This window comes from Mandrillus leucophaeus, unplaced genomic scaffold (assembly GCF_000951045.1).
Source record: "Mandrillus leucophaeus isolate KB7577 unplaced genomic scaffold, Mleu.le_1.0 Scaffold130, whole genome shotgun sequence".
NCBI lineage: Eukaryota > Metazoa > Chordata > Mammalia > Primates > Cercopithecidae > Mandrillus > Mandrillus leucophaeus.
The window spans coordinates 2,279,457-2,299,283 of NW_012101255.1; the positions used below are offsets into that span (position 1 = coordinate 2,279,457).

The following is a 19,827-nucleotide window of genomic DNA, read 5'->3' on the forward strand; positions in this document are numbered from 1 at the left end:
AAGGAAGGAAGGAAGGAAGGAAGGAAGGAAGGAAGGAAGGAAGGAAGGAAGGAAGGAAGGGAGGGAGGGAGGGAGGGAGACAAGGTGACATTATCTGACTTGAATAGAACTGCAGTGTGGACAACTGACTGGCGAGGAGGGTCAGACCAACTGGGAGGCTGAGGGTAAGGGGATTGGGACCAGCTACCAGGCTCTCATGAGAGTTGGAATATCAGATAATAGTAGCTTGGACCAAGATGGTGGTGGTAGAGGTAAAGAGAAGGAAGAAATGGAGGGATATTTAGGAGGGAAACCGAACAGGATTTATGTTGACTTCTTGGATAGAATGACAAAGAGCAAGGTTGTCAAGGATGTCCTAGACTTTTGGGATGGTATATCTCCCCCATGTTGGGGGCTTTTTGCAGAGGAAGGGGAGCAGATCACAAGTTCAGGTATAAACATCGTAAGTTTGAGGCATCAGACACACAGAGAAAATGTTTCTGGTAGGCACTCAGCTATACAGGTCTAGAGAAGTCTAGACTGGAGTCGTAAAGTTGTGAGTTGTCTGCATATGGCTAGTGACTGAAGCCTGGGGATGGCTGGCATCACCTAGAGAGAAGATCAAGTGAGAAAAGACCAGGACCTAGGACAGACCCTGGGAAAAATCCAGTATTGATTTAATAGCCAGTTAGAGGAGGATAAGCCTTCAAAAGAGACTGAGACAGTGTGGCCAGAGAGGAGAGAAGGAAACTAGGAGTGTATTACCTCAGAAGCTGAAGGAAGAAACTGCTTCCCAAAGGGAGGGAGCAACAGAATCAAGTGCTGCAGGGAATGCGGCCATTCCGGGTGACCTGAGAGGGGTGTCTCAGCAGAACAAGAAGGGCAGAGCCAGACTGGAAAGAGCAGAGGAAGAAGTGGGAGGTGAGGACGACAGTGAGTACACCGGATGCTTCTGGAAGTCTGGAGAAAGAGGAGGAGAGATGCAAAAATGGGGTCTAGGGTAGGAGATCTAAGATGTGAGAGCTTGGTGCATGTTTTATTCACACCAGGAAGAAGGCGGTGAAGGAAGCAGTTGAAGCTAATAGGAAGAAAGGGAGATGGCAGATAAGTTGAAGACCCTGAGAAAACAGGAGGGGATGACCTGCCAACCCAGGCCCTAGAAGGCAACAGCTAGTATCAGACCAACTCAGGAGGATGTGCAGAGGAGGATCTGAAGAGAGGCCCTGGAGCCACACTGTGATGGGTAGAACTGGATCCCTCAAAGAGATATATCAAAGTCCTACTCCCCGTACCTGTGCATGGGACATTCTTTGGAAACAGGGTTTCTGCATATATGGCCAAGTTAAGATACTCATGCTGAATTAGGGCAGATCCTAATCTGGCATAGCTAAGACGGATATAGAGGGAAGACAGTAATGTGCAGACAGAGGCAGAGACTGGAGTTAGGCTTCCACAACCAAGGAACACTTGGAGCTAGCAGAAGCTGGAGGAGACAAGGAAGAGTCCTGCCCTAGAGGCTTCAGAGGGAGGATGGCCCTGCATACACTGATTTCAAGCTTGCAGCCTCCAGAACCATGAGAGAATAAATGTCCATTGTTTTAAGCCACCCAATGTTTGGTACTTCGTTACAGCAGCCCTAAGAAACGAAAACACACAGGTAGGGGAGGGCAGGCTCTGCTCTATTCCTCATGGCAAGACTGCCCCCTAAAATCAGGATCCAGTCCATTTAGCAGCAGCATGGGGACCATTACTGCAGAGTCTACAACGGCCAAGAAAAGCAGTTTTACTAAGGCTCTGGATAAGCAGATATCTCAGCTGCTCACTGCACAGCAATGGGGACTGATTTCTACTTGGAGTTCCTCTACTTGACATGATACTTAATAGCTGTTTGAAGAAATTTTTTAAAGGAGTCTGGAGAAGGATTTCCCCATTGCAACCAAAATATTTACAAGAGAAAGCATTAATACCAGCCTCCTGAAGAGGGCCAGAGGTAGGGGCCCGACTTAGGAGAGGCAGGACTTCCCTAAAAGGTCACCTTGTCCTTCTCCTGCCCCAACCCTTCTAACACCAGAGCCATATTTGCATCAAAACCACATATGAAAGTCAGCTCTTTACATCCACTGTCACCTGTACTGCTATTAGCATTCACCCCCCATCCAAATCACACCACAGGCCATCAATCACTAACTGTGGGGACCAACAAAACCAAAAGGCTATGAGCTCAACACAAAACGCAAATACTACCTTTACATCTGTACCTAGAGCAGGCAAAAAGAAAAAAAATCATGGTAATAATACCACTCCCTCACATTTAAACAGCACATTCATGACCATCCTCATAATAGACAAGTGGCTTAGGCAGGATGTGTCTCGTTTTATAGGCTGAGAAACTGACGCTGAGAGGTGAGAAGTAAAATGGATGGTTAGGTGGCCATATGAGAAGCAAGCCCCAAATAGGTCCAATGTACGCTCCAAGACAGTGAATTCTTTGAGGAGAGCACAGTACGATTCCAACAAACTTAAACTGGAATCCTGTCTCCCTTTCTCTTCTGTGAAATGGAGATCACCCCACCTACCTCACACGTCTACTGTAAAGGATAAGTGGAAATCACTTGTGATACAATCAACACAGTAACTGGCATGCACACTAATTACTTTAAAAATGGTATCTCCGTCATTACAATGATGATCTTTTGTATGACCAGCACATATGGCCCAAACTGAGCACATGACTGACTACTCAGTAAATTCAATTTGGATGGAAATGTCCACCATGAATGAAGTGTTGAACACACAGCTCTCAGAAGTGCCAATTTCCCATGACAACCTCCTTCATCCTACCCAGAAGTGTCCTAGTGAGACAGGCAGTTCCTCCTCCCTCATTTAAAAGTGGGAGAGAGTCTCTGATTCCAATTATATCTAAATATACTTAGCATTTACTCCACTCTTATCTAAATAATTGTATCCCATTAATTAATTCATATTCAAATCACATTCAAATGCATATCACTCTCTGATATCAAACACCTGGATGTGGCTCTCAGAAAAAAAATCCAGGGAACTGCAGGAGAAAAATACTTGAACTTTTAGATTTGCATATTCATAAAGCAAGAAAGACTTAAGGTATTTGCTAGTTTATTCTGCCCAGAATTATATTTAAGGCAGCCTCAAAAGACAGTTTTCTCTTTAGATCCTTTATTGCTGAGGTATGCCATATAGTTCTTGCATTGCAATCTTACATAACAAATTTTTCCTTTAAATCATTTTTCACAGAGTACTTAACAAGCTAGTGTGCTAGGTGATCTGAGGGCAGAGAACACAAACATAAGCCGTGGTTTCTGTCCTCTGCAGTCCAGTTAATTGACTTACACTTATCCATTATGTAGCTCCTTTCTTTTATCCTTCTTTCCCACCTCAATTCCATCTCTGACCCCACGCTCAGCACACATCTGCAGGAAGCCACGTTGTAGGAGAGAAAAAAAATGATTCCTCACCAAATGTACTGCAAATTCATGAAAAATAACAACAAGACTGGGTGCAGTAGCTCGTGCCTATAATCCCAACACTTTAGGAGGCCCAGGCGAGATGATCGCTTGATCGTCCAGGAATTCAAGACCAGCTTGGGCAACACAGTGAGACCCTGTCTCTAAAAATAACAACATAAATAAAAATCAGTCAGGCATGGTCCCAGCTACTTAGGAGGCAAAGGTGGAAGGACTGTTTAAGCCCAGAAGATCGAGGTTGCAGTGAACCATGTTCACTACAGAACATCCTTCTTCCTCTTGCTTGGAAAAGAGGGGAAAGAGAACGGAAATGTCTCTTTTTTGCTCTTGGTGCTGGCAATTTTGTTCATTACTTTTAGGCCAATTGTTCAGAAACAGAGGGGCTAAACATATAATTTTGAGTCAAGGAAACAAATTCCCCCGGTAAACCTCGGAAAAACTAGTTTGAACAGTTAACCTCTGTTAGCACCTCTCAGCCTCCACCCTTTTTATTTTCAGGGGGCTTGCTCATTTGCACCTCCACTAAGCTTAGTAAACCTTCCAAGCAAATCTGGTGATTAACCATCACCCAAGCAGCCCACAAGGAGGTCAGTAACAGGCATTAAAGGGAGATTTAAAGCATAGGACAAGCAGCATAAACCAAAGCTACAAGGTCCTTTTAAGAATAAGACCTTTAATTAAACCATTTAATACCAGTTAGAAATCACAGGGTGGGTGGGAGTCTGAGTATTCATTCCAATTCAGCACCCAAGGAATTCAAATGCCTGTCCCATCACTGAAGACTAAGTACAAAACTGTATCACTCTGAGGTCCTCAAGCAACAGGACCTACTATCCTAGCTGAACAGTGTTCCAAGAAATATGAGCGTTGTCTATTCGCCTCTCTTCCTTTCCTTTGACCAATCTGTCACCAACTGCCAATTCTTCTCCAGTCCTATTTAAAGCCCTGATCAGTCGGGCTCTTTTTACTTCATGCTTTGGTTACTAGAGTCGTCTCCCTCCCAGCCTCCCCGACTCCACTCTCTCCCACACTGGATTTATTAGGCATGACCTAGTGAGATAAATCTAACAGCAGAACCACATGAGGTCACCACCACCCCCCATCCCCCAACCTGCTGGGGCTCCAGCAGACGCTCCACTAGGTCTGATCTGCAGATAAACAGCCCCCCTTCTCCTCCCTTCCAGCTTCTTCTCATGAGCTGGTACAGCATGTCCCACCCATTCAGGCCCTGCCTCTCTCAAGACCCTACATCTGCCAGTGTAACCTCCATGTATCCAGCCCTCTCTTTTCTGAACTCATGCAGCATTCTTAGACTCACTATATAAATAGAGCGGAATGTTTACAGCATGGGCTCAGGGAGTCCAACTACATCACTATGCCACTCAATGACCCTGGGCAAGTTAAGTACCTCTCTGTGCCTCAGTTTCTTCATTTGTAAGCAAGAGATGATAATGCCCACCTCATAGGTATCATGAGGCTGGCATAAAACCAAACACCTAAAGCACTCAGAATAACCAACACAATAAGTAGTGGCTATTATAATGTAATGTGGCACTTTGTACACTATACAGAATGTTATCTTATTCATCAATTTTCAAATAAATAAATAAAACTAATGAATCAGTCATTTTAAAAATTGTTTTATGTGGGTAGGTAAACCGACATTAACTTGTAGAGCATTGCAACCACCCCGAGTGTGGTCTGATACTGTCACTGGTCCTCAACAGGAAATGTGCAAAAACTGAGAGTATTTGGAAACTTTTACAGCAATTTGACATTACCACTACATTCAAGCAGCATTTCATTTTCCTAGTAATTCATTTTTATCATATTAGTCTACAACAGATTGAAAATTAATTTTTCTAAAAACTGATCCTTTGCCACGGTTATTTTGAGAAGCACATTTTTAGAGGAGACAGATAGGAGGCTTCTATTTCTTTTCTACACCCCCATATGACCTAACACAGTAGAAGACACATATCAAGTACTAAGTAAATGAAAATATAATATTGAAAACATTTCAGTTAGTTAATAACTTAAAAGCAGATTCAAGTGAGTAGTAGAAATGTAAATAGTGTCTCCAATTCATAAAGAATCTTTTTCAAGAGAGTTTACATTTAGTCTGAAACTGACCAAAGTAAAAACAACTCTGACCCTAAAAATATTTTCCATACTGTCAAATAACAGCACTGCGTGAAGCTTTATTTAAAAAAAAAAAAAAAAGAAGAAGAAGAAGAAGAAGAAGAAGAACCTAAGCAATGTCAATATTAACCTTCCTCGCAGAACTCAGGAGAATGATAAATTATTTAGCACTGCTTCAGCCACAGTTTTGATAGATCCTCCATACCTTTAAGTAAACTAACATCTTAACAAAAAATTCCAACAACACTTCAAACAAAATACATTTTTATTAGTTCTTCACTCCTGCCAATGACTTAAATAGTCCAGATCTCAACAACCTCATTAGATTATCCATGAATGAAAAGGCTGGAAAAGGAAAGCAGCAAATTCTACCAAATTTTAATTGACAATAAGGAGGCAGCTGCACAGCTGATCCGCAGCACACTGGATATGGGTTGAAGGCAGAGTTAATTCTTACTGGTGAAATCTTGGCACATTCCAACTGACTCTGGAAATGCCTGTAGAAAATTCAAGGTAAGTGGGGAGCCCTGTGTCAATTCTGTCTCCCCTCCTTTCTAAGAGGAAGAGATTTATTACAAGGTCAAAGCTATCACTTCCCTTGGGTCCTCAATCCTCTGCCTCAGGGCCAGTTCAGCCTTGCTCAGCCTGATAACCAGATCTAGGAAAACTAAGAGGAGGCAAATGGAGCTGGAGTCTTACTGATGTTAACTGTCTCTTTGGGTCATTTAGCATCTGCACCCATAAATCTCTGTCAACTGCCCTCCTCAGAGACCCCCTGACAGAGTCCAGGAAGTCTATCCCTAGAAAGTTCCATCTCTCCAGGTCATACAATCCTCCGTCGCTTTGCACACTCTCAACAGGTAATCACACCCATGACTTCAATTATTTATGAATACATCACACCCAAATCGAGACTTCTAGCTTCCACCACTATACATTTCAACCTGGACTCCCCAGGGGTTCCTCAAATTGGAAACATTCAGAAATGAACTAATTCTCTCCTCCCCTCCCTCACCCACCCCATCCTTGGAAAACAGTTAAATTACTTTGTTCCCTATGGCATGTTAGTTTATGGACCCCCATGGATCTACCTACCCAATAGTCTAAACAAGTAGTTTTCCAATTCCAACACCTCTGGAGTTCTCGAGAACATTTCAACTATTTGTCTGTGAAAAGCCAGATTTTATTCATGCTCTTCAACCCAAATAATGTCTCAAAACAGATTGAATGCAGAACTAAATACAAAAATCTAGACATTAAAGAGACATGTAAAAATGTAAAATAATACCCCTCTTTTTTCACTATTTTTTGGTTTGGGGAAAAAGTTATTTTCCATTAAAAAACACAATTTAACATGAAATTGTTTGACTATGAGTTTTTAATGAATTAATATATATTTAAATTTCTCAGTTTTAATTTCTAACACAGTGATTATTGAGAGATGTAACCTACATAAATAAAAGCTTAATAGATCCTCAAAGTTTAAGACTGCAAAGCATTCTCAAGAGCAGAAAGTTTGGAAACCACTGGCTTAAGCTAAAAGTGTTGATAAATTCTTGTGCTCCTTCCTCTTACTTCACATATCCACCTTATTGATTCCGCCATCCAAATAACGTTTCTCATAAATTCACCCCTTGATAACGGTTTGGCTGTTTCCCCACCCAAATCTCATCTTGAATTGTAGTTCCCATAATCCCCACATGTTGTGGGAGGGACCTAGTGGGAGACAATTGAATCATGGGGGCGGTTTCCCCCACATCATTCTCTTGCTAGGAAGTCTCATGAAAGCTGATGGTTTTATAGGGGGTTTCCCCTTTCACTTGGCTCTCATTCTCTCTTGCCCGCCACCACGTAAGACATGCCTTCCACCTTCCACCATGATTGTGAGGCCTCCCCCGCCACGTGGAACTGCGAGTCCATTAAACCTCTTTTTCTTTATAAACTACCCAGTCTCAGGTATGTCTTTTTATCAGCAGTGTGAAAACAGACTAATACACCCCTCCTTTCTTCCTGAGCTTCCCAATCCCATAGACCAAAAAACACTCCCCTAAAAGATATTCACATCAAATCCCACAACCTGTTAATGTGACCTCATTTGGAAAAAGGATCTTTGCGGATGTAATTAAGGATGAAATCATCATAGATTATCCGAATGGGCCGTAAATCCAATGACAAGTGTCCTTATAAGAGACACCCAGAGGAAAACAGTCAATGGAGAAGACCATGTAAAGATGGAGGCAAAAATTAGTGATGTGTGGACACAAGTCAAAGAAGCCACGAACACCTGGAGCCATCACAGGCTGGAGCAGGCAAGGAAGGAGTCTCCTCCGAGAGCCTTCAGAGGGAGTGTGGCCCTGCCAACACCCGGATTTCAGATTTCTGGCCTCTAGAACTGTGAGGGAATGAGTGAATGTTGGTTTAAGCCACCCAGTTTGTGGTCATTTGTTATGGCAGCCACAGGAAACCCATCACCCACTTCCAGTTCTGAATGTCAAGGACCACCTAGCTAGGCAATCCTTCTGCCTCAATATGACCCTCAGAGGCACTGTCCCTTGAAAACGCAACCCTCAATCATCTTAAATCTCATTCCCTTATCACCCTTGAACAGTGGCTGGCTTCCTCCACAATAACATCCAAAAGCCTCCACAAAGTAAAGATCCCCATGACTGTACCCCACCTTTCTTTCCCACACCAACCCAGCTTTCCCCCTGACGCCCTGTACCATGCGGCAGGACCATAGCCCAAGACACACCCACATCATTTTGGCCTGTGACCCTTGGCATGTGCTGCTCCTTCTTCCTGGAATGAATCTTCCCTATCCTCAACCCCATCCGCTTACACACCCTCCAAGTTCCAGATTCAAAAATTTCTTTTTCTATCTGTCCCATCAGAAAAATGGGTCACTCCCCCTCCTCTGGTTTCCACAGCACTTTGCATCTTCCTCTTAAAGAATATTTGAAACATGTGCTCCTCATTTACAGGTCCATCACTTCCTCTAGACGACAGTTTCTCAATCCTGGAACTACTGATAGCAGGCGCCAGTTAAGCCCTTGGTATAGGGGGTTGTTTGGTGCATTGGTGAACATTAGCAGCATCCCTGGAGTCTACCCACGAGATGCAAGTACCAAGACACACACCCAGTTGTAGCAACCCAAAATGTCTCCAGACACTGCCAACGTCCTAAGGAGAGAGAAAGAAAATGCACCCTCGCCCCTCACCAGTGGAAATTAACTGCTCTAGGCTGAAGGCCTGGGGCACCAGGACCGTATCTAATGCTCTTAGCATTTGTGGATTCTTACACGCATTCTTAAAAGAAAGTTTTGAGTTCTAGGTGTAGGCCAGGCACTGTGCTGGAAGTCAGCGATGTAGTAGGGAATACAAGTCTGTGGTCCTGTCCTCATAGTGCCATAGCTGTCAAAGAGCCTACAAGGTGCTCAATCACATTTGCTGAATGAATGAATTTGTTTGGCATGCATATGTTATAGTAAGATTTTGTGCAAAACATGGAAAATAAAATCCAAGGGCTAAACTTTTTCTCCTCTTCTCAGGGTCACAGCATTGTACAACTAAGAAAGATCCATTTATACAGAATGTCATGTACGTGTTGCTTCCTGGAACTGGGCAACTGGTACCACTTGTGTGCGTCTCTCTCAAGAGAGCTACCCATAAATAAGGGGGTATCTCAACCAAGAAAGTGAAACTAGATAGAAATGACCTCCAGCACACGCACACAGCCCACAAATGCCAATGCCAGAGCTATCCTCAGAGGCTGCAGATAGGTCTGGGAACCTTCTATCAAAAAACACGACGACAAAAGTGCATGAGCTTCTGAAGTATTCTTCCCCCTGCCCAGGAAACACCACACAAGATCTGGCCAGCTCTGAGAGGATCAAGTGGTGAGCTGAAGAGTTCTTAGCTCTCACAGAGGCACTGGGTGCCCTAAATTGCAGAGTGATTCTCATTTCCAGGGCAACGTGAGGGTGTTTACCAGAAGGGGAGGCTGTTTACAGAGAGGCCAAGTAAAGTTGCAAGAACAAATCAGGGCACACAAGTGCTTGGCCCAGATCTGCTTTGACAAGTCACTTTAACCTGCCTGGGACTCAATTTCCTTTTGTATTGAATGAGAAGGTTAGAACAATCCACCTCAAAGTTCCCTTCTATCTATAAACATGCATGGCTTCCCCACAAAATAGCAGACCTACAGAATCTCCCTCTCTAAGCAAAACAGAACAGGGTTCTTCCTCCCTTCCCACCAAAATGCTTTCCGCCAGAAACAGAAATAAATAAAGGAGGCGGCTGTTCAGTTCCCCCTCCATTTCTAATAGGACCAGGTCACAATGCACTGCCTGATGGACAAGATGCCACTGCTCTTTGTCTCTTGACATGTATTCCTTACGAAGCCAAAGAGCAGGAGAGTTCCTGGAATGTGTAATCCCTGAGGGGAAAAAAGGGGGTGAGGGGGGTGGCCCTCATGCTGCGATTATTCAAGGATACCAAAATATAAACAGAAAGTACCTTGACAACATTACACGGCTACAAGAGATTGACATATGGTCCAACTGTGGCTTAAACCATGAGGATGGCTATGCCTTGTTTACTTAACAAGAAGTCCAAGGAGAAGTGGTCCCAAGGTCAGTTCAGCAGCCTAGCAAATTCATAAAGCCACTCAACTGACTCCTCTTGTTGTCTTTTCTCCATAAGCTTGTTGCCACAAGGCCATAAGATGGTTGCCCCAGCTCCAGCTATGTTCTTTTATTACCTTTCCAAAGATAGAAAACTAAGGAGCCTTCAGGTCATCAGGAGATGGCATTCTCCTTCTGTGCCTGTACTTTTATCAGACAGGGAAAAAAAACAGTTTCCAGGAATCCAGATTTTTATTAAATTTCTTGGGCCAGAGTTAAGTTATATGCTTATCTCAACATGCAAGGGAAACTAGGAAAATGAGAATCTGGCTTTCTTTTGAGATCAGCTCTCACTATGTTGCCCAGGCTAATATTGAACTTGTAGGCTCAAGTGATTCTCCCACCTCAGTCCCCAGAGTAGCTGGGATTACAGGCATGCACTACTGAGCCCTGCTAGGATCTGGCTTTAAAAAAAAGAAAAAATAGTTTTTAGTGAGAAGCAGACAAGGGAAAAGCAGGATAATAATGACGGTGAAGTAGCCAACAAAGTGTCTGCCACCTATAACTATACCCGGTGGTATGCAGGTAAATGTTAACCAGCTTAGAATGAAAGAAAGTCGGTCAGGCACAGTGGCTCAGCTGAGGTCAGGAGTTCGAGACCAACCTGGCCAACATGGCGAAACCCCGTCTCGACTAAAAATACAAAAGTTAGCTGGGCATGGTGGTGTGTGCTTGTAATCCCAGTTACTCGGGAGGCTGAGGCAGGAGAATAGTTTGAACCCGGAAGGCAGAGGTTGCAGTGAGCCGAGATCGTGCCATTGTACTCCAGCCTGGTTGACAGAGCAAGACTATGTCTCAAATTTAAAAGGAAAAAAAAATGAAATTAAGTTCTCATTTGTAGCATTTGCCAATTTCCTTGGTGTTAATACTACTACTATTGAATTGTATGGCCAGTTTCAAGCTACCAACATGGTATCAACCATTTCATGAAATTCCTGAAATTTTAACAATCAGTTGGTATAAACCTGCTCCTGCAGGTCACTGAATTTATTATACCTTACATTTGATTAAAAGGTTAAATTTACAATGTTGCTTCACAATTAAAATGCTCTATATATCTGATATTATTCTCTGCAGCTTATAGATGAGGAAAATGACCCAACTGCGGATATCACACAGTTCAAGTTGCGGAGCTGGAATGATCACCTAACAGTCCTAACTCCAGTCCTATCCAGCTTTTGGTAGATCGCAGGTACATAAATGCCTATATCTACACCCTATGAGATCCCTCTGCCTAGGCATCACCTAAAGGGGCTCTAGGTTGGCTTGGAACTAACAGAAACCCATTTCTCTAAATCAGTCAAAGTTACCTAATAATTATTCTTTTATGTACTTCCTCCAATGACAAAAGTAGTACATACCTATTGTTACAGCTTGGAATACAAATTAGTACAAAGAAGAAAATAAAAATCACCCTTAATCCTATCCCCCAGAGATAACTGTTTGTATGTGAGTGGTAATCTTTCTAGATTGTGTATACGTATATTTAAGTCAAAATTAAGCTGTTGTATCACTTAATGACATAGTTCTTTACATACACATACACGTTTTCTAAGAGAAAGAGAACAGTATCATGAACTCCCTTGTCACCATCACCCAGCTTTAGAAATTATCTAAAGGTAATTAAAAGTCCAAGTGTTTCCATACTCCCTTTTTGGGGAGGAATATGTAGGAGGTAAGAGTCTCCCCTCTGCATTTCCCTTGGATTTCTTCCCTCCACCTGGTTTTTCTCAGATTCTGAAGTCAGCTTTTCTCCAGGCTAAGTCAATCACCCCTTCCTTCACTGCCCAACAGACCTGACATTTTAACATCTTTCATCATGTTCATTCTTGTGGATCCTTCCAACTTCTCAAATTCCTGCCTAGTCTAAAAGCCCTGAGAATGGTGTTCCCAGAACCTCATCAGAGGAGAGCTTCAGAAGAAATACATCACAATTCCTGTAGTTTGCAAGTTTCACTTACTCTATGCTTCTACTTCTGCTTTTCTTTTTTCCTTAATTCACTACTACACTAACGAGGAGCTTTGTCTTCACACACGGGTGCATATATGTATAGGCAGACGCACACATGTGCACACACCTGCGGGTGGCACTAACTGGTTCAACTAGAATCTTCCAAGTCTGTGCATCCTCATCCTCTCCTGCCTCGTGCTCACCCAATGCAGTTTACTTTCCAGATCTCATGGTATGGTCCTCCAACCTCCTAAAGGATCCCATTTCATCTCCTCAGGTGCTACTCCAAGGGAAATATCTGACAGGCTAAAGGACAGTGGTTGTACCCCTAATTGACAGTCTTACAGGGGTCCCCAGAGAGCAAAACTGAGAACCCAGGGACACAGTCAAAGAAAATTCCACAACCCTGACAAGTTCAAAGAATGGCTTCATGGAACAAAGCAAGATCTGCTCGCTTATCCCCCAGTTTAGCCAAATGCATGCAGGAGGGAGATATAGCTATTTCAAAACCAAGGCATAAAACTCTCCTCTGCTATAAACTGTGTACAGCAACAGAAAACAAGCCTATGCTGGGAACCATGGTTATTAGAACTTCAAGGAGGAAAGTAACTAAACTCATTGGCACTGTTTAGTACCAAAAGGTACTTATTTGTCCAAAAGATTCTAATACATCAAATCAGGGGCAGCAGGTAGGAATAAGGGGAAGCCCAGTTCACAATGCTCTCTAGAGATAAGGACAGCAAACTAAAGCAAAAGTTTTCAAGCTTGACATGTTTTGGAATCACCTAGAAAGCTTGTTTAAAATGCAAATTTCTGAGCTTCTTTCCCAGAATTCTGACTTAGCATGTCTAGGGTAGAGTTGGGCCACTTTATCTGCATTTTTTAAGAGACAGGGTATCACTCTACAGCCCAAGCTGGAGTGCAATGGCAAGATCACAGCTCACTGCAGCCTCAACCTCCGGGCTCAAGTGATCCTCCCACCTTGGCCTCCCTAGTAGCTGGGACCGCAGGTGTGCACCACCAAATCTGGCTTTCTAAATTTTTTGTAGAGATGGGGGTCTCACTATGTTGCCCAGGCTGGCCTCAAATTTCCAGTTTCAAGCGACCCTCCAGCCTTGGTCTCCCCAAAGTGTATATGTGCATTTTTAACAAGCATCTTTCACATTCGGCTGCAGATGCTGGCAGGCCCTGAAAAATGACAACCAGCTGAGTTCCTCCTCCCTGGCCATAGAGTTTGGGTAGCAAACTGTGAGAAGCTGAAAACAACAGGACCTCCCAACCAGTGCTTCCTACACTGCTCCTCTCCCAAGAGTCACCTGAGGCATGAGTTAAATACAAACATCAGTCCCTCCCTGAACACTGGGATTCTGGGAGGTCTGTAGCAGTGCCTTGGGGCCAGCCAATTAGTCTCAAGTGAGGAGCTTTCTGAAATCAAATTATCTCCCTTGCCTCCTCTTTTGGTCCCCTAAGTCAACTGGTCAACCTGTTCTTTCTTCCCAGAAAACTTTATCAACATCCTCCCCTTTTGAAGAAACAAACTTTCCACCTCCCCCACTTCACTTCCCCAGCTGCCTCTAAACAGGCATTGATGTGTTTAAGAGTTTTCGATGCTAACAAGAAAACTAACAGGAGTTACCAAAATAAACCAAGCACTGAGACAGTCAAATGTTATAAATACTCACAATTGCTCATTAATAGTTCTTTCTGCATTTATTAATTTCTTCATGAAGTATTTACTGAGCACCTAGTCTACTCCCAGGCACTAGGCCATTCACAGATGTGAACACCACAGACAAGCCTCTACTCTCATGCAGCTTACATTCCAGCTGGAAGGCAGGCCATGGAGAGAACAGTATCCTAATAATTGCACTTCAGACAGTGACAAGCACTACAAAACATATTAACGCAGGGAAATGAACTGGCAAGGATGAGGGAAGATGGGCTGCAAGGAAGGCCTCCTTGTGGGGGTTTCTGAGCTATGAACCATATGACAGGAAACAAAACTGCTGTAGGGAGCAAGGGACAGGAACCTATACACAAAGAAGCTAGGACTGTTGGAAGAAGAGAGAGGCAGCCTGTGGTCCCACGACACAGCAAGTTGGAAGGGGTGACTCAAAGTCCAGATCCTGAAAGGCAGGGTCTTGTGGTTGTCATGATAAGTACAACAGGAGGCCCCCAGCATCCTTTAATAAGGGATCAGCTAATAGTGGTTGACCTGTGTTGAGTGCTGGCTCTGTGACAGACACGGTTCCACACATTTTGCATACATTAGCTCATTTTCTCTTCCCAGCAACCTTATGAAGTTGGAAGAAACACAAACCTCATTCCACGGTTGAGGAAGCTGAGTCAAACAGGCAGTAAGTCGGGGAGCCAGAACTCAAAGCCAGGCTGTTTGGCTGCAGGCAATGATTGCAGAGGTGAACAAGGGCCAGACTGGTAGGGCCTTGAAGGCCAAGGTAAAGGGTTTGCATTTTATTTCAAGTGTAATGGAAAAAGCCACTGGAGGGGGACTGAGACTTCCTGGTCCATTCCTTTAGATCTGAAGTAAGAGAAGGCACAAATTCTGGGACAAGCACACCAAGTCTGGGCTGAGTTGGCTGTTAAGCCAAACTACTGCAACTTCAGCCATACACGGAAGTCTAATCCAGCCCTGCTTGTATCAAGCAGAATGCTCTAGCCCCTGCAGAACTGGATGCCTTCCCTTTTAGGTCAGGGTTATGGAAGTGGGGCCCTAGACCAGCACCATCAGATCACCTGGGATCTTGTCACCAGTGCAATTTCTGGGGCCTGACCTCAGACCTACTGAATCTTAGAGACCCAGCAATCTGTTTTAACAAGCCCTCAGGGTAATCTGAATGTCCACTGAAGTTGAAGAACCACCATTCTGGGATATCTGCATGCAGACACCACCATTACCACCAGCTCTCCTAAGTCATGCAGTGTATATCTTCGGGCAGCCCCTGCACTGCACACTAGGCCATTCTTCCTGTAGGTCCCTGCTGGTGGGGCTCTACTGCTCCTGATTCCTGGAAATCTCACTACTGCCCCAACCAATTTTTCTAACAAGTTTGATTTTCTGCACATATTTACTCTTCAAATGTTTCGGCGTCTTTTTTTTGATTTTGGTTTTGGTTTTTGGTTGTTGTTTTGTTTTGTTTTTGAGACGCAGTCTTGCTCTGTCGCCCAGGCTGGAGTGCAGTGGCACAATCTCGGCTCACTGCAACCTCCGCCTCCCGGGTTCAAGCGATTCTCCTGCCTCAGTCCCCCAAGTAGCTGGGATTACAGGTGCCCGGAACCATGCCCAGCTAATTTTTGTATTTTTTAATAGAGACGGGGTTTCACCATGTTGGTCAGGCTGGTCTTGAACTTCTGACCTCAGGTGATCCACCCGCCTCGGCCTCCCAAAGTGCTGGGATTACAGGCATGAGCCACTGTGCCTAGCCCTGTTTTGGTCTCTTTTGTCCCAGAGTAAACCTCCTCTTCCTTCCTACTTCTGGACCTTATTTTTACTTTCAGCCTTAACCCAGGCTCCAAAGCAGATAGATGCAAAGGATACTTTCAGCTTTAACCTTGACTTTCCCCAACACCCCTCAGTCGCCAGATTTCCCTTTTTAATTTATTCATCCCACATTTACTCACGTTCCAATAAATATTTGTGCCCTCAGCATTCTAGGAACTAAATGTGCAGGTGCCAGGTACTTCTGCCATGCCAAAATAGACCTCATCCATGCCCTCATGAAACTGACCTATTGGAGGGAGATGGCAAGATGCAAATAAGTATATAATTGTAAATGATACACCAGAAAAGCCTGAGACTTGAATGATGAAGGGGCAGGACTGACAGTAGTTCATGACAGCAAACAAAGAGCGGCTGAATCTATGACAGATTCTGTTCTAAATGCTTTTTACACATATTATCCAGGTAATCTTCCAACAGCCCTATGGGTTTAGTATTATCACTCTCTATATGGAAGGAAAATGAAGTACAGGGAGAATAAGGGGCACATAAACAGGACAGCCAGGGTCCCAACCCAAGCAGACTGGCTCCAGAGCCTACCTTTCTAAACACAGGCTAAGGTGAGAAGAGCTGGGTGGAATGCTGAGTGTGAGGGGGTGGCTAGACAGACAGGTGGCTAGACAGACAGGTGTCCAGGCAGAAAGGCCAGAACAGAATATGCAGGAGCACTGGGGCAGAGAAGTCACCCTGAAGCCAGAAGGGAGACCAAGCATACTGGTGAAACGGGGGAGCATCTGGTAGATTGGAAATATATTTTGGAACTGAACAGGATGTGCGGATGGATGTATAGATGCTGATGGATGAAGGGGGTATAAGCGAGGAGGAGGTCTCGATGATGACTGCCAGTTTTCTGATTTCCTGTTTTAAAGGCTTGAGGACAGTCTGTTTGCAGGAGGCAAAGTATTGTAACACAATATATAATGAAGTCCTATAGGATGCTGATGCCCAGCAAGCTCTCAAATAAATATAACCAATCCATCAAGCAGGTTAAAGCTTCCATATTCCACCCCCCTACCCCCATACTTCTCCACATGGGTCTTCATTCAAGGGTTCCACCCTATCTGCTTGGAGCCCTTTTCTGAAATACTATTACCACTGGTATAACAACAACAATAAAAATTACATTTACAGTGACAAGAATAACTTCTACTAGGAGGAGGGCTTTTCTCACATAAATATTGGTTTGGAATTTTTTCTGAAGTGCACAAACTAATTTACAAAGGAGAGGCTATGCAACTTGCCCAAGGCCACATAACTGCAAAAAAAAAAAAAAAAAAAAAAAAAAAAAGCTAAATCCAGGTCAGCCCAACTTGGAAGCCCACACTTCCTCCGTTAAATCAGCATTTTCCACCACACATATCTCTAATGGAACATAACTGTTGTTTTCGATACACAGATGAACTTTTAAAGTGTTAACAGTAATGCTCTCATTTTATTATGTATAATCATATACATATGTGCATGTAATATCAAATTAAAATAGTATGTATACATGATTTGATATAAATTTTATATATACATATATTGCAATAAATCCATGACTCCATATGTATTACTGCCCAGGAAACACAAAGTTTCTTAAAAATTAGTTTAAAGAAAATTTCAGAATAAAAGTACAGGTGGTACAGGGGTAGGGTAGAAATCTTGAGGGAGATAGTACATAAATAACTAAAGCTTAGGAAACTCTACTCACCAGCCACCCAAGAACAGCCAAGCACCTGTTCCATATTGTACCCAAATTTGGCTACAGCTACACATAACTCTGTCCGCCTGAGAGAGATAAAACATTGGCTGCCTTGGGGGAAAGGTGATAACATCAGAACATAATTTAGCATAAATCATCCTCAAAGCAGTATTAGTTTTGACATAAATACTGGTTTGGTGGTACAACTCCTCTGCTTATTCACCCATACACCTTGGTTGAACCAATCAAGTTTTCCAGGCCTGTTTCACTTAGTCAAAAGGAAGTTATAAAAAGTAGTCCCTAAGGTCGCTTCCAGTTTTAGAACGCCATAAAATGTTGTGAGACCCTGAAATCCAAAATTACTCTTTCCAGAATCACAGATGACCCAATCCTGAAATGAGCGTTGGCCTGAAGAACAAATGCTAAATAAGCCCACACAGCATCCCAAGCCATCATGCCATCAATTATGCTGCCCTCTGGAAAGACACAGTAAGGCATTAATTACAAGATGATAAAGTGCAACCAACGAAATGTCCCTGTCCCTATCAAAACTTTAAGAATTTCCTCCTAATAATTTTTAAGCTATTAACTTTACACTTGATCCTCAGCTTCTCTATTATTTCCAGTCCTTAACCATTAACTTCATTCTAAGTTGGAGTAGCAGCGTGGGGTAATGGGTAGGGGAAAAAATCTGGGTAATCTTCTCAAACCTCTACCATCCTGTAAAGCTGGTGCTGGAAACCACCTGTAAAACCTTCCCAGCTTCATCTGCGTGACTCCACTGATGCTCGAGCATATTTAGTGTGCTAAATCTCTAAAAGGAGTTGCTGTTCCTTACTTCTCAGACACGTTTATAAGCAAGACGGTTTAGCCAGAACAAGCACTTAATCTCCTAATGAAACAGATACATTTATCAAAAGGAAAGTCTTAAGGACCCCTCGTTGTCTGGTTTACAAGGCCCTTTCTGTGCTATCAGTGGGCCCACAAACTTTTAATGAAGGGTTTTTAGATTCTCAGAAAGATAAGTTTTGAAATGTGGTCAGTTCGTGTTTAGCTGAACAGAAGATGGGTGGACTGCAGCTGGCAAACTCAGAAAGCACAGCTGGGTAGCAGGTGATCAAAAGAAAAAAAAAAAAAAGAAAGAAAAGAAAGGCAAGTCCCTGGGCAAATGGTGTAGCCAAAGGTGATCATTGTAACTAGAGACTTGTTACATAATTACTTGTTAACTCCTGACAAACAGATACATAGCTACAAAACGCCTTGGTTACCCTAGCCATTGAAGCTAGTGTACCTGGTGCAAGAGTCAAGGTGTCTCCAATTAATTTCATTCAAAGCAATAAGCAATCCTGGGACCTATTCCCTCTCAAGGTAACTCGCCTGCTTTTACATATACAAAACAGCCTCCAGCAATTAAGCCAATTGCCTCTAGAGACGAAAATCAGTGTTTCTCCTTAATTTTAATTTTCAAAGGGGAGAAGGGTTACAGAGGTGTACTCAGAGAGCTAAATATTCATCACTTCGATAAAAAAGACTTTCATTCCAAACTGAAAATTTGAAAGGCTCCCCCCACCTTCGTCCCTGGCCAGCGAACGCAAAACGCAAGCCCTCAATGTAGGATGCACTGCATTCCAACATTTTTCAAAAAGTTTACGACGATTTACCGAAGCGGCAAGAAGAAAAATAAAGCAGGCAGAAGCGGGTGAGAGCGAACAGGGTTTCGGCAGGGAAGAAGCCCGAGAAGCTCCCGGCAGCGCCGTGCAAGGCCCGGCAACGAGAAAGCGATCGGCACACGGAAAGCGAGCGCCCCAGTGGAGCGCGGGGACTGACAGCCGCTTGGTCTCCGCCGCCGGGGGGTCGCCCAGCACCGCCAGCCCGGCCCCCGCCTCTAATCCCCCTCCCCGACCTCTTCCCCCGCAGCGCCGGCGATGCCCGCTGGGCCAACTTGGCCCCGGGTCAGTGCTGCAGAGCGCGGCCCCGGTTGCCGGGGAGGCCGCCGGCGCCCTTACCTCCTTCTGCTTGGGGTCCTGTGGGTAGACGTCGGGCGGCCCGAGCCGGGGGCGCTTCAGCGGTCTCTGCTCATAGCTGAGAAGCCCGAAGGCGGCCATGATCTCTCATGTTAACCGGCGAAATGAATGAGAGTTGGAGCTGGAGCAGCCGCCTCTGAGCACCAGGGAGCAGCACTTTGCAGACAGACTCCCTCTCTCCCCCTCCTCGCTCGCTCGCTGGCTGTGGCGCTGCAGGCAGGAATAAAGCAGGTTGGATGCTGCCGCTGCCCGGCAGCAGACACGCACTGATGGGGACAGCCTTCGGCGGGTACTCGGCTGCGCTCGAGCCCCGGGACGCACCGCTCTGGTGGCGGCGGCGGAGGG

The 19,827-nt window shown here is 44.2% G+C and overlaps 1 protein-coding gene across 1 annotated transcript in view; it reads right to left on the reverse strand.

Annotated features, from left to right (window-relative positions):
• MED12L (mediator complex subunit 12-like) overlaps nt 1-19,563 on the reverse strand; it is a 350,848-nt gene extending 331,285 nt beyond the window's left edge. Inside the window, exon 1 of the mRNA XM_011972754.1 lies at nt 19,465-19,563. Within this exon, the coding sequence (XP_011828144.1) occupies nt 19,465-19,563 (99 nt within the window). The remainder of the gene's footprint in view (nt 1-19,464) is intronic.
• Between the last annotated feature and the right edge of the window lie 264 nt (nt 19,564-19,827).